The sequence below is a fragment of the Rhododendron vialii genome, chromosome 4a (genome assembly GCF_030253575.1).
Source record: "Rhododendron vialii isolate Sample 1 chromosome 4a, ASM3025357v1".
NCBI lineage: Eukaryota > Viridiplantae > Streptophyta > Magnoliopsida > Ericales > Ericaceae > Rhododendron > Rhododendron vialii.
This window is the reverse complement of record NC_080560.1, coordinates 29,036,703-29,051,946: the sequence shown is the minus strand read 5'-3', so window position 1 is coordinate 29,051,946 and position 15,244 is coordinate 29,036,703. Positions and strand designations below refer to the sequence as shown.

Below are 15,244 nucleotides of genomic sequence, written 5' to 3'. Positions count from 1 at the left end.
AATCAACGTGGTGGATTGGTAGATTGTTTAAAATGCTTGAAATGAAAATCGATGTGAGAAAGAATTGTTTGAGATGATAAAATAACTTGTGTCCTCACGACTCGTCAAGTCTTTTAATCCTTTTGACACTCTCTCTATGAGGTTCAAGTGTAGAAACTAATGGATAAAGTATGGTAGGATTATACATACGGGTTTGATACGCTATGTCAGGTGCGAATGGGTAAACTAGTGAAAATACATGAACATGTACATTTGTGGAGTCGCGTAATGATTAATTAAATTCTGCGGTATAACCGTCAAAGGGATGATGAAATTGTTTATGAAATGATGTCGATTGTGAAAGGCGTGAAAGGTGACCCAAGTGGTCGTTATTGAGGGAAAAGACTCGGGGTGACCCTACGCTCGAGGGAACTAGACCCGAGGTGACCCAACTGATTCATATTATTGGAGGAAAAGACTCGGGGTAACCCTACGCTCGAGGGAACTAGACCCGAGGTGACCCCAACTAATTATTATTATTAACGGAAAAGACTCGGGGTGACCCTGCGCTCGAGGGAACTAGACCCGAGGTGACCCTAGTGATGATTGATGGGAAATACTGGATTAAAAGAAAAGAAAGGTTTTGCAATAAAGGGATTTAATGAAGGTCAATGTGGACACGGGAAAGATTGTACTACCATACGAAGAATAATAAGATGTTTTGTTTGGATTATAGACAAATGTGGAATGACATGAGTTTAATAACATAACTAGTTAAAGAAGTAAACGGCTAGTGACATTGATGTGAAGTCTAGGACTCTTAGGCGATAATTCGCAGCTTGTTGGTAGTCAATTGTAGTATAGGCGTATCTGTCAGTACTCATCCATTCTCGGTGTATGGTGCATTCAAATTACATATAGCTTGAGCTTAGAATTTTCTACTGGGCTAGTGTAGCTCAACCAAATCTTTCTTTTCAGGTTCTGATGCCGGACAATAGATTGCATGCATTGTGTGCTTGACAGTAAAAGACTTTTGGAAGCTGACATCATTGGTTATTTCATCATCTTTGTGAAGATCTCAATTCGTTAAAGATGGTTTTGTAATAATTACTATTGAATTTTCTTTTGACTAAAGTTGTAATTATCAAAACTTAATGGCTTGTTTGTAAATTAAACAGGTGGGAAATCCCTTTGGGTAACGTATATGATATGCGAGGTTTCTCTTTTATTGAAATGTATTACTTAATTATGTTGAAAATCGAGGGCGTGACAGAGACTGTAAGTCAGCAAATATTTATTGATCGGCAAAAGTAACATTTTATTAGGGAAAAATGAGAGGGATTCCAATCAAAAGTTGGAACAAGCAGCTGAAAGAACAAAGCCCAATACAACACTTAAAGGTCTAAAGTGCTCAGATAAAACAATATACAAACACATACAACCCAAAAGGCTTGAAAAGCCCAAATTAAACATTAAAGCTCAGCCCAAAGAAATCCAAAACCTAGCCCTAGGTCTGCATGATGCCGCCGCTGCCCACCGCCAGTTAACCACTACCGACATCCACCTAACCACCACCGGCTTCCCCATGGAAGTGAAAACCAAACCCAGAACATCCCCAATCTGCCGCGACACTGCAACTTGCCGTTAGGCGAATACCGGGCCATCCAACTATGACCATGGTAGGAGCCACACCGACCTTTAGTCAAGTCCACCTGAAGAAATTTTATATTGTCACACACTAAGCAATCTTATGTACTAACCATAGCTTGGATCTAATTGTTTAAGTTTAGCAGGAAAATGTTTACTGCAAGAACATACACAACTACAAGCACCTTGGAGTAGGCCAGGGCTGAGCTACTCCACAACCCTAAAACTCTGCAAAAACTCCAAGCTGAGCTAAGAACTATTGTCAAAGCAAACAAAAAGTTCGAAGAACAACACATGGAAGATCATCCATACCCGAAAGCAGTGATCAAAGAAACCTTAAGGCTTCACCCACCTCTCCCATTCTTGGTCCCTCACACGGCCATGGACTCTTGCAACATCCTCGGCTATCTCATTCCGAAGGAAACCCAAATCCTTGTCAACGTTTGGGCAATCAGGAGGGACCCCTGAACATGTGAAAACCCTTTAGAGTTTCGACCAGAGAGGTTTTTGAAACCAAACATTGTGGATTATAAGGGACACCATTTTGAGTTCCTACCATTTGGGACTAGTAGAAGAATGTGTCCTGTTGTTCCGCTTGCTGCCAATAGCTTTGGGCTCAATATTGCCTGCATTTAATTGGTTCTTGGCTGATGGAGTGAAGCCCATGGAGATGGACATGAGTGAACGGATAGGGATAACATCGCGAAAGGCTATTCCGCTGAAGGCGATAGTGATACAACATAGAGGATATAAACCAATGACTGAGAACCTATTCTTTGTTAAGGGCAAAGTAGAAGCTCTCTGTTGCTTGTTTATATGTACTCTATATTTCACATGTTTCTAGTAACAAATCAAGTTGAAACGGATTGTTGTGTTTATTGAAAGTATAGGTGAGTTTAGTATCTATTACTTGAACAGGTTTTTCCAACTTTGCACTTCTAATAGGTTTTACAGCTTCATATTAAATCTTAATTCGTATCTGTCGGATCGCTTTCCACCATCTCTCCTAAAACCAATTGGTGTTAGTGGAGGCTTCAATTAAGTCTTTTATGACATTCGATATCGCACCCGCAAGTCTGTTTTTAGAGTGGTCACAGGGAGACATTGTGTAACCAAATTCATGGGGGCACTCTGAGCCCAACAATCCCTCTCTTAAGATGACGCTCCCGCGACTCGAACCCATGACTTCTTGGCTCTGATACCAATTGGTGTTAGCAAAGACTTCAATTAAGTTTTTTATGACATTCGACATCGCACCCGCAAGTCTATTTTTAGAGCGGTCGCAAGAAGTGAGATTATGTAATTAAATCCATTGGGGCACTCCGAACCCAACAGTATCTTTGTTGGAACACTAATATCTAGTAAAATTACCGATCTCGTAGACTCTTCAATTCCATCATTTCCCATTCCGGAACAATGCTATGAACATTTTAAAAGGTTAAAAATAACGTTTCAAATTAAATCATGATTTTTTACGTAGTTTCTATATTTGAAAAGAATCGAAGCATCCCCTTAGAATTTAGGGCTTTTAAATGGAGAAAAAAATTCACTCTGTGGAAAGATAGAGACCAAAAAAAAATACTCAATGGAGAGAGAGAGAGATGGGATAAGCCATTCTTCATGTTTTGGAGACGCTGGTAAAGATGAATCACGAGCGATTTTGGGCGGCGCCAGTGGGAATGAAGCTGTGGAGATGAGAGACACTTATACGCACTCTAATTAAGAATCGTTAGTTAGGATTGGCGGAAAAATTAGCTGTTCGATAGTTTTCGAGATGAGGTGAGAGGAGTGAAGGCATTCAGTAATGTGATAAGCTTGGACCCAGTGTTCCCCATTTTTTTCTATTTCTATCACCACTTCTATCAGACCCCTACAGAAATGGAACGGCGGTAATAATAAGCGTTGAAGTGGACTTAGTCGATATGTGATATGTCCTATTATAAAGATCGATCTTGCTATTGTCAGTCCATTGAACGGATGATAATTACATTAAAAAATAAGAAAAATATGTATTTTTATGTACTTTTTATACCATTTAATACACATTTACATAATCACTATTGTCAGCCCATTTGGCTGATTTTGGAATTTTTCTATGAAGATGGATCCACTAAGTTGAGGCTCTCTTTAATTTTGTTTTGAAAGGAAATTAAAGGATTAATAAAAAGAGGATTTTACGGCGACAACTCATTTAAGGTACTACTCCTTTCGTTTCAAAATGCTTGTTCGATCCGTAAAACGGAGTGTTAAAAATAATACAATTTTTGCAAAAAAAAATCAAAAGTATTTTAACAACTTACTAGATATCAATGAGTATTTTTAATTTGTAAAAAAAGTTTAAATTTTTTCTTGAAAAAATTACATTATTTTTAACACTTTGTTTTGCGGATCGAACAAGCATTTTGGGACGGAGGGAGTTATTTTTAAGGGATTCGGATCCTCTGCAAGGATTTCTTTGTAAGGATTTTGTTGTGGAGGTGCCACCTCAATAACAAGGAGATCCAATGGTAAAAAACAAAACTTTCTTCTTTTTTTCTGCAAACGACGTGGTTTAGAGGATGAGATGCTAAGAGCATTCATAGTGAAATAATTAAAAGTTGCCACATTATCTTTTGATTATCCATTTAAAGGGTAGCAATATAGAGGTTCATAATGGTACAATCAAAATTGAATAATCAAAACTTGCCACATTACCTTTTCAATTTATAAAAATCTAGAAATTGTGACATAGAAAACAATTTTTTGAGAATGGTTTTCAAACTAATAAAAACAAGTTATTAGAAAAAAAGAAAATAGTTTTTTGAAAATTTTGATTTAAAAAAAAATTTTAGGGAAAAAATTAAAAAAAAAATCAGTTTTTGAATAAAAAAGAGTTTTAATAAAAAAACAGTTTATTTCAATTTTGGGAAAAACATTTTTAATAGAAAAACTATTTTGAAAAAACTGTTTTTAAAAGTACTTTTCTTAGAAAAATGTTGAAAATGGAAGAGAGAGAAGGTTTGTGTGCAAATGATGGTGTACTTGATTGAGGAAATATGGAGACAACTAAATTTGATTATTAATAAAAAATTGTTAATTTTAATTATTCAATAATTAAAATTTGATGAGTTGCTAAGAGGTTTGTTAAGTTTGGTTATTCTAATGTGAACTATTTTTTGAACAAATGTTGCTAACCTTAACAGAATTTTGGTTTTGATTGTACCACTGTGGATGCTCTAACGGCGAGAGGAATACCCATTAGTTACAGCATTCTTCTTCTTCTTCTTCTTTTGGGTAAATAACCCCGCGTTTCTTCTTCTTTTCCCCGTTCCACCCAAATTCATGACAAAAATTAATGCTTCCGGCGGATATCTCTCTCAAATGATACCAAGGGGATGAGGTCTTCATTCCAAATTGTATGGAAATTGTTTTTTATTCTCCCCTGTTAACTTCATTCTTCTTCCTCCCAATTTCTGATTTTCATTCAAAGATCTTTAATGAAAACCTTCCATTCTCAGTTCGTCCCACTAAATTTAGGACTTATTTTGCTTCTATTTTTGTTGTTGTTGTTGTAATTCTTCATGAAGAAAAAGCTCAAATCAACTATGTTATGATCAAATAGCAACAAAGTATACGGTTTTGCGATGCATTTTGGGTCCTAGGAAGAAATGGGATTGTGGTATGGAGCATTGGGACGTAGGGGGTTCAGTTGGATTGAAATGGATGAACTTGGCAAAAAAAAAAAAATTACGGGCTGGGAACGGTGAAGAAGATGAAGCTTGACGGCGTTTTCTTGCTGTTGTACTTTTTATCCCAAATCGACATTAAGGAGAGGCTTTTGTCTACCGTTGGATTTTCTCATTAATGACGTGGCATCTCCACAACAAAACCGCCATTGAGGATTCGGATTCGTTTTTAAGACTAAAACATAGATTTTTGAGCACAAACCGTGCATAGATCACTGTGTGGGGGTTCACTATGGGTCCCAAAAAAACTATCCGAGCGGTTTATTAAATGAAATTTTTTTTTCAAGGGTTCTGAAAAAAATTAGCTCAATTCGATGCCTATAGGTGCTCGATCCAATCATTTAACTTTTCAGATATCAGATTGAGCTGATTTTGCACAGATCACTGTGTGGGGGTCCCCTATGAGTCCCAAAAAAACTATCTGAGCTGTTTATTAAATGTAATTTTTTTTTCAAGGGTTCTGAAAAAAATTAGCTCAATTCGATGCCTATAGATGCTCGATTCAATCATTTAACTTTTCAGATATCAGATTGAGCTGATTTTGCACAGATCACTGTGTGGGGGTCCACTATGGGTCCCAAAAAAACTATTCGAGCTATTTATTAAATGTAATTTTTTTTCTAGGGTTCTCAAAAAAAATTAGCTCAATTCGATGCCTATAGGTGCTTGATCCAATCATTTAACTTTTCAGAAATCAGATTGAGCTGATTTTTCGCAAGACTCTTTGAAAAATGTTTACATTTGATGAATAGCTTGAATCATTTGTATGAAATGCGCAATAATGGGTAGGTAGCAGCAAGCAGCGTTGTTTTTCAAGGGGGCCACACCATAGTGACTACTATAGGATCCATAAAAAACGTAACATGCTGGCTATGGGGTTCGAACCCATGCGCACTTATGTGCAGAAGATCTTAAGTCTTCCCCCTTAACCTCTCGGGCAAACCAGCTTATTGTTCCTCTTCTTGCGATACTTTTTATAACGCCCTTTATTTTTTTGTTGACCACTCCGTTTTGTATAAATAAGACTACTAGTAGAAAATTCGAAACAAAAAGACGAGTACAAATTAGAACGACTTCGGGCTCAGAAACCCTAGATCTCCGACCGAGGCTTCCACAGAGAGAGAGAAAGTTGTGTGTATTGAATTGGAATCTTGGATCGTTGTGGTCGGGTGAGATGGCGGAGCACTTGGCGTCGATATTCGGAACGGAGAAGGACAGGGTCAACTGCCCGTTCTACTTCAAGATCGGGGCGTGCAGGCACGGCGATCGCTGCTCGAGGCTCCACACCAAGCCCAGCATCAGCCCGACCCTAGTCCTCGCCAACATGTACCAGCGCCCCGACATGGTCACCCCCGGCGTCGATCCTCAGGGCCAGCCCATCGACCCCCGCAAAATCCAATCCCACTTCGAGGTATATTCATATCCGTATGTGTCTATGTATTTGTGTGTATCTCCCAATATACTATTGCTTTGATTCTATTTTAATTTTAAATAGAGGATGTGGTAATATATTTAGAAGTACATGAACCCTGACGAAACGACTTCATAAACCCACCTACTTATCATTCAGGAATATATTTATGCCAGTGTTTTAAAAGTCGGCCGCCTAGTCCCGCCTAGGCAAGTGCCAACGCCTAGATTTGGCAGCCGACTAGTCGGTGCCTAGGCCCCCTTGTCCGCCCGATTTGCGCCTAGCGAGTTTAGAACATTGATTTATGCGAAGTATATGTGTTTGCTTGTGTGTTTTTCTAGACACCCGGGTGCAAATCGTGTTACGTGAAATAGGAAAAGTGAAAATCTTCAATTGAGATTTGTTTGTAGTGAAGTGAGATGTGGAAGTAGAAAAAATGAGAAAAAAATTAGCTAGGAAGTTTTTTTTCCCTCTCTCGTCTTGGAAGTTTCTTTAGGCAGTTAAAGGGTAGCTCAGTAAAAAGAAGTGTAAGCCAGCCTCAAAACCGACGATTCACACCTTAAAGGGGTGTTCCGATTATAATGGTAGTTGCTAGATGTATGCACGTTTTGGAGACGAATAGATGCAACAATGAAGGAAATCATTAACGTAAATGGTAATTGAAATGCTAGGGGATGGGAAAGCTTAAATGTGCATGGAGATATGTGGGTAAAGATGATATGAATCTATCAAACTAAATTGATTGTATAGCATGGATAAGTGTGGACAAAAAAGATCCTTGTAGCCTACCTCAATTGATTAGGACTCAAGGTTTTGTTTGGTTGATGACTCAAATCCCTTGTGAGGGCTGCATATTCCAAAAGCAAGGAGATGTGACAACTCTGGTGCACTGTAACACGCATCCACGCAGTGGCTGTGGATGTGAAGCATATATTGTGGGGCTGCTTTTTCTGCAAAAAAGATATAAAAGCATTAACGAAGAAAGCTTAGATATCTTCGGAGGGGTTGTATTAAAATACCTTTGGCAAGGGCACACCTTGATTGTGAATTCCATCCTGAAAGTAAGTCAAAATATTCACTTGGAAAGAGAGTTGGAGAGGTTTCAAGATAAAAGGGTGGATAAATGCCAAGACATGTTGGAGATATAAAATCTGGAATTCAAATAGAAGGTGTTTACCAAGAGTTGTGTCTCTTCATTAGGTTACATATTTTCAAAAAGATGTGACCTAGGTGAGAGTCACTTGGAGTCCTATAAATATAACAGAGTCCAGTGAACATGACTTATCAAGATATATTTCTTTCTATCTGCTTGTAATTTGTGAGTTTGAATTTCATATTTGCTTCTTTTTTCATATATGTTTGTGTTTCTTATATTTTGTTCTGGATTTTAAGTTTTGAGACTATCTCTTGGTTCGGTGCATTTCTCATCTGATTGATTGGTGGGCATGTTATCTGCACGCATATGTACGACTCAATTTGTGGATGTTGTATGTTTTGGTTTGTATTGCAGTACTCCGTATAGTCTGATCTATTCCAATCAGACAAGCTGTGTATGTGGGTTTTGTTTACTTCTTGTGGTGATGTTGACTTTGACATATGCTTGTTCATTTCATTTTGCGTTCACATAGTTATGCTTTATGTAAGGGTACTTTTGGTATTAGTCAGACTTTTATCCATGCTATGTATTGCGGCATAGGAAAACTCCGCTATATCTCCTGTATTTATCATCATAGTGGAATAGCTGCATTGACGGTGGAAGTAACTCACATTGAGTGGACAGTGCAATTTGATGTTCTTGTGTATTCGAGCTTTTGATTATTTGTATCTCCTTATTTTTTAGTATGTTATCGTATTTGGTTTCCTTTATAGAATTTGTTGACCTACGCATGAAGGAAAAAAACTTAGCGTCCCCCACTAGTGGTTTTTCGTTTTTTCTTCCTCTTTCTTTCTCTTTTTAAGATTTTTATATTTCGTTTTTCTATATGATCCCCTTTTGTTTCTATAGAAAGGAAAAGTCAACAAAAGCAATTTGTTTGGTATAAACCACGGCCTACGGCTTGTTGTGCCATTTGCTCCTGGCACATTATGAGCTGTGATCTTGTGAGGTTCAACAAATTCTTAACATGTTTCACATTATTCTGTTGTAATTTGATTCTCAAGGATCTGAACTATCCTATTACAGTCTATGTAGCCGGACACTTCGAAGGCAAAGTACTGGTGTTTGACAGTCTCCGGTCATGTGTCCAACCCTCAATTTCGAAGTGTACTAATTTTTCTGCATTATTTCCTGTTGGACACTCTCTCAAGTAGTCCCGACACGCTCGGACACTGTAAGGACATGCTCTGGACACGTGTCTGACCTTCAATTTCAAAGTGTCCAAATTGTTTTTGCTTTATTTTCTGCTGGACACTCTCTCCCAACATTTTAAGTGGGTTAAAATTATCGGAATTATAAGTTACTATTATTGTTTCAATACTCAAAAGAATAAATGGTAGGTCTCTCTCTTCTCGTGTCTTTATTGAAGATTTGGTAAGAATTGATGGGTTGTGTATCTGGCTTGAATTGAGAAGTAAGATGTTTTCATTGTCCATACATGTCATCATGAGAGTTGCATTGAAATGCAGGATTTCTATGAAGACTTGTTTGAGGAGCTGAACAAATATGGAGAGATAGAGTGCCTGAACATTTGTGACAACTTGGCTGACCACATGGTACGCGTTTTGTGTGATCTTAGTACTTGGCTCATTCCATTATTGAGAGTCACATAATTTGGTTTACGGGTTTTTGCAGGTGGGTAATGTATACGTTCAGTTTCGAGAAGCAGAACATGCTGCGGAGGCGCTCCAGAATCTGACTGGGAGGTTTTATGCAGGCTAGTTACACTTTTATCCTCATATATGCTTGTGTATTTTGATATCATTGTTTCACCACTAACCAAAACAACTGAACACCCATGTGATACCTTTTGTCAAATTAGCTTAGGTGTTTGCCTAGGTGCTTATGTGATGGGCCATATATATAGTCCTTGTATATGTCATACGTTGTGTATGTGTGCCCTGTGAACTGCTAGCAGGAAGGAAAGACAAGTACAATGGCTTACTTTTTCTACGCCCAAGAGTCTGCGATGGAAACCATGAGTTTCCAATGCCTGTGGTCAAATAGTAAACTCGTCATTATTGTCTACTGCTATTTGGTTGACCTTTCTCACACTGTTGAGTAAGAAAAGTGAGTCTCAAAAAGCAGCAGAGTCAGATAAGGAGTGAAACCACCAGGTGTGAATCAGATGGTAAACAATTGGACTGCTCGGGCAACTCTCGCCTAGCAAGATCTCCTTAACATGGTCGCTTAGATGCCTATGATATTTAAGGAGGATACACATATACTCCTCCACTGGTCAGTTCTGCATATATATATATAGTCCGTCTCCCGTAAGCGCCACCTTATTTTAATAAAATGCGGACCTCCCTTTTCTGATTGAATTTCGATGATCCGAGCCGCTCAATGTGTTCAGAACGTGATTTTAAGGGTACCCGCGAGAAGTCAGCAAAAAAAATGACCGGGAAGAGCTTCATCCGAGCAGTTTTTGTTTGTTTTTAATCGAACGGTTCAAACAAAAACTGCTCGGATGAAGCCCTTCCCGGTCATTTTTTTTGCCGATTTCTCACGGGTACTCTTAAAATCACGTTCTAAACACATTGAGCGGCTCGGATCATTAAAATTCGATCGGAAAATGGGAGAAATGAGGAGGTCCGCATTTTAACTAAAATAAGGACTCCCTCATTTGAGACTGACTGTATATAGTCCGGATCCAATGAGGGATCCCTTACGGCCTTACGGTGCGGGACTCTCCTTTTCCAATCGAATTGCGACGATCCGAGCCGCGCAAAGTGTTCAGAACATGATTTTAAGGGTACCCGCGAGAAATCAGCAAAAAAAAATGATCGGGAAGGGCTTTGTTCGAGCAGTTTTTTACTGAACCGTTCAATAAAAAACTGTTCGGATCAAGTCCTTCCCGATCATTTTTTTTGCTGATTTCTCGCTAGTACTCTTAAAATCACATTCTGATCACTTTGAGCAGCTCGGATCATCGCAATTCGATCGGGAAAGAGGAGTCCCACACGGTAGCACCGTGCGGGATCCCTCATTGGATCCGGACTATATATATATATATATATATATATATATATATATATATATACATATATATATATATATATACACACACACACACACACATATAGAGTCCCCTTCTTATAAGGACTACCTTATTTTAATAAAATGCAGACCTCCATTTTCCGATCAAATTTTGATGATCCGAGCCGCTCAATGTGTTCAGAACGTGATTTTAAGGGTACCCGCGAGAAATCAGCAAAAAAAAAGACCTGGAAGGGCTTCATTCGAGCAGTTTTTGTTTGTTTTTTATCTAACGGTTCAAATAAAACTGCTCAAATCAAGCCATTTCTGGTCATTTTTTTTGCCAATTTCTCGCGGGTACCCTTAAAATCACGTTCTGATCACATTGAGCGGCTCGGATCATCGATATCAGATCGGGAAATGGGAGGTCCGCATATAAGGTCCTTATTTTAAGGTCCTTACTTGAAGATTTCTGTATATATATATTTATATCCAGCTTGCCATATATTCAAATATCCAAATTTAGCGGGAAAGGCTTTACTTTCTATATGTGATTCCTGGTTCCTCTGCCAGGCTTTAAAGTATATTGTCAAAATCTGGGAAGGCTAGATATATTGGTTGCTTGAGTACTGCACATGTAAAGATGGTTAAGCAAGTCCAACAGAAGTTTGGTTGGTGATAGAGTTGGGCTCATTTGCAATGTGTTTTGATGAACCTGATGGCAAAAGTCTCAAGATATTGTTATTTTTGGTGCAGTGAAACTTGCTAGCACCTTTGCATCATGTGGAGGAAGAGACACATTTCCTTTCTTTCCTTTACGGTGGTAGTTTTTTCCTCAAAGAAATGGAGAATGTAACACCACGGAATCGTATGCATGCCCTAACACCTTGTCACAACCTATCTTATAGAACTAAGCAGTCTACTCTGTCTTACCCACCTGAGTATGAACCCCTCAGGCAACTCCAAATTCATCCCCATCAAAATTAGGGGATTCTACCTATGTGACAAGGGAACCCTAATACCTCTAGCAAATAACATTTTTGGTGCGCACATTCCGGAATCGGCTCACCTTCGTTCCAAATAGTGAATTTAGAGATCTTGAAGTTTCATTAACAATTACGTAATAAGCTAAAAATCGAGCAAGATTAGGCCTTTAGCTAGATATGTAATTTTTGTGTGGTTATTACGCAATTTATGCTATTAGAAATGGATTTTACACTAATCATTTGGAAAGTAATCTCTTTTCATTGGATTTTTGTAGTTTGAAAGAAGTTTTTTCTAATTTTGCAGTGCATAGAAGCCTAATTCTATTGTAACTCAATTCACGCTTCAATTCCTGGTCTTTGTTCCAGTAATATCTTAGTTCCAATAACATAGGATTCCACAGCCCCCCCTTCTCCTATGGCCCTACCCCTTTATTAGAGGCACTTAATGATCCCGCAAAAAATCTTGTCTTTATTAAGATTCAGCTGGCGTCATTAACTCTTTTAACTCTCCAGGGCGTCCCATCATTGTTGACTACTCCCCGGTGACGGATTTCCGTGAAGCTACTTGTAGGCAATATGACGAAGATGTATGCAATCGTGGAGGATACTGCAATTTCATGCATCTGAAAAAGATTAGCAGGTTAGTTTTATGTATTGTTTCTTCACTTTCCACGCTTCCTACCTATTTCATCACCTTTAATTTAGAGATTGTTTCTATCTTTTCCCCCCTTCCAAATAGAGAGTTGAGGAGGCAATTATTTGGGAGTAGGCGGCGAAAGCAAAGCCGTAGTCCACCACGGAATCGCAGTTATGATGAGCGTTCACATGGTGGCCGCGGTTTTGGCGGCAGAGGTGATGACAGAGATCGCCGCCACCATGATCATAGGGGGAGGAGGCCTAGAAGCAGAAGTCCAGGACGAAGGGGAGGAAGAAGTAGAAGCCCCCCTGGGGAAAGGAGAAATAGGAGTCCTGTTAGGGAAGGCAGTGCTGAGAGAAGGGCCAAGATTGAGCAGTGGAATAGGGAAAGGGAACAGGCGGATGCTGCTAACAAGAATGGTAATGGTAACAATGAAAATGATGGAATTCCGGATAATGGAGAACAGTATAATGACGCTCATGTGGAGCAGCAGCACCAGCAGGAACACGGAGGCTACGACTACTGATCCAAGCGGCAGTGCCGGGTTTGTCCTCCGGGCTCTTTCGTAATTTAATCATTGAGTAATGTGCCTTGAAAATATAAATGATACATATTTCCTTGGGAAAAAAGACTCTTTGAGAAAGACAGCATAACTGTCCATTTTCCACTGTGCAGGTGGAGTACAGGTTCTCTGTCATATGATATTGAAAGTAAAACAAACTTCCTCCTTTTTCACCTGCTATCCGCTAAAAGAAGCTGAAAAAGAATTTTGGACAATATACATGTAAAAGGACCATCTTAGTTCTTCAACCCCTTAACTAAAACCGTTTCAATTCTGCATTTTTTTGCAGTTTTATATGTGCCCCTTTCGTTGTTCTTGAGACAATTTTTCATAGTCTCTCAAAAACAAGGATTTTATTTTATGCAAAAAAAGCAAAGCCTTTTGCCCATCAATAGCAAAATACATTTCCAAAAAAGTATAAACTGCCAACATTCTTAACCGACTTCACTCCTATGCCTCGCTCAATAGGCTCTCGATTCTGAAGCATTGTGAAAGAACAGGTGTCAGCTTTTAGCATCTCGTGTTTGTAGGCATTTAGGCTCTCGATTCTGAAGCATTGTGAAAGAACAGGTGTCAGCTTTTAACATCTCGTGTTTGTAGGCATTTCTCTGACCTATTGAAGACAAATTTTTTGCTTGAACTTGTGCAAAAAGAATTTTGCTCATACAATGTGTTTTGAATTTGTGATGTACGTTACAGGGATTCTTCTATTCTCCTAACTACCGGTGTGGACACGACATGACACGAGTTTGGACTATGTATATGGATCCCGTCCTTTTTGTCTTGGAACGAACCTTTAGTTGTCAAATTGGTGAAGAAAACAAAATAGACTAAAATGTTACTCAAAACAAAAACTGTTGTAAAATTATTTTATTTTTGTTGTTGTAGTATGTCAAAATTATAACAGTTAACTGTAATTAGTAATTGTTCGATGTGCAAATCTTACAAAACGCGAAAAAAATGTGAAATTACTTTTAGACGATGTATCCTCGCACCTGTGTCTTCTTTTGGACCCTTTTACGCTGAGTCTCTGTATCCTAAGATTGGGAGTTTGATGTGTCTGACTGCTAGATATACACTGCACACAAAATATAGCTTGTGACCTTTTTATTTCATTCTCTTGAGAGCAATTGGAACGGTCCTCGCTGCTTGGTATGAGAAATCAGTGACATGCAATTTCAGGTTTTCAACTTTCCTAACCATACTTGTCCAAATTAGTTTCTTTGATCTGCAAATTTCGAACAAAAGCAAGTGTGATGCCAGGCAGCGATTGCCGATAGGAAGGGTAACTGATAATCTTAGACTAGGATTCGATGGGTTATCTTTCTTTCATTTTTGTATGTTTCGTCCCAGTATATGATCTTTATATATTTCACGAGTGTTGCAGGTTCAGGTATTCCTGCTTCCAGGGTTGAGCATCATTTTTATGGCAGCTCACCCAGATGTTTATATACAGGTGCACTATCACCATTGTCTGCAGAGCAAGTTTACAGGACTTTCAGATCAAAAGTTTACAGGACTTGACATCTTGGCTGGCAGAACAACTGAAGCGGCTCAACTTTTATGACAAATCGGTGTAGTACACTAGGTAATGAAGTCTTTATGGTCTCTCGCTTCAACAGTAGCTGTTATGGTTCTTTATCTCTCTATTTCATAAATTATACAATGGGAACATCCTCTTTTGCATATGCTTTTTTAACTTACTGCAGAACAAAGAAACTGTGATGTAATTTGTGTTTGGTGTCTCCTTTGTTATCCCGTGGTTGGTTTGTTTGATGCTTTCATTGGCGTAGGAAAAGCAATATTGGTTTCTTTGTAAGCATGTGATGCTATATATGTTGGAAACAACTTAGAACAGTACTTTCCTTTTTCTAGTTGTGTTAATTTTGTGAGCCTTGCAGACCAGATGTCCAGAAGAGAATTGGGAAACAATTGACCATTAAAGAAAAAGCAGACGAACGCAATAATAGTTGCAGAAATTAAACGTCTTTACTAGGGATTATAATGTTGCTGATTCAACATTGTTTCAGTGTTTTCTGGTTTCTTGTTCACCTGGCCCATTTGCTTTCTTTGGGACCCTTTTGAGAAGTTTATTCCTACAAAAATAATAGTTTGGGAAAATTTTAAAATGATGCCTTAACTTTGGACCCAATGTCCCCAAT

At 38.6% G+C, this 15,244-nt stretch overlaps 1 protein-coding gene and 1 non-coding gene across 4 annotated transcripts; one reads left to right on the top strand and one right to left on the bottom strand.

Annotated features, from left to right (window-relative positions):
* Window positions 1–6,215: 6,215 nt before the first annotated feature.
* Window positions 6,216–6,298, bottom strand: TRNAL-UAA (transfer RNA leucine (anticodon UAA)). Its single transcript has one exon. It is a non-coding gene; the product is annotated as a tRNA-Leu (tRNA).
* Window positions 6,299–6,371: 73 nt separating this feature from the next.
* On the top strand, window positions 6,372–14,939 carry LOC131324670 (splicing factor U2af small subunit B-like). Of its 3 annotated transcripts, none has more exons than XM_058356738.1 (6): window positions 6,372–6,762; window positions 9,388–9,474; window positions 9,554–9,635; window positions 12,397–12,523; window positions 12,623–13,064; window positions 14,539–14,939. In XM_058356738.1, the coding sequence occupies exons 1-5, from the start codon at window positions 6,526–6,528 to the stop codon at window positions 13,044–13,046; spliced, it is 957 nt and encodes a 318-aa protein (XP_058212721.1). In that variant the 5' UTR covers window positions 6,372–6,525; the 3' UTR covers window positions 13,047–13,064; window positions 14,539–14,939. The 3 variants fall into 3 exon arrangements, with proteins under 3 accessions (XP_058212721.1, XP_058212722.1, XP_058212723.1); XM_058356739.1 differs by having other exon boundaries at window positions 14,470–14,939; XM_058356740.1 differs by having other exon boundaries at window positions 13,196–14,939.
* Window positions 14,940–15,244: the final 305 nt, after the last annotated feature.

Bases quoted from the DNA above. Each gene is read 5' to 3' on its own strand.
- LOC131324670 (XM_058356738.1), top strand. From the start codon at position 6,526: ATGGCGGAGCACTTGGCGTCGATATTCGGAACGGAGAAGGACAGGGTC. The intron at 9,475-9,553 runs GTACGCGTTTTG...GGGTTTTTGCAG, and splicing joins ACAACTTGGCTGACCACATG to GTGGGTAATGTATACGTTCA. The intron at 9,636-12,396 runs GCTAGTTACACT...TTAACTCTCCAG, and splicing joins GACTGGGAGGTTTTATGCAG to GGCGTCCCATCATTGTTGAC.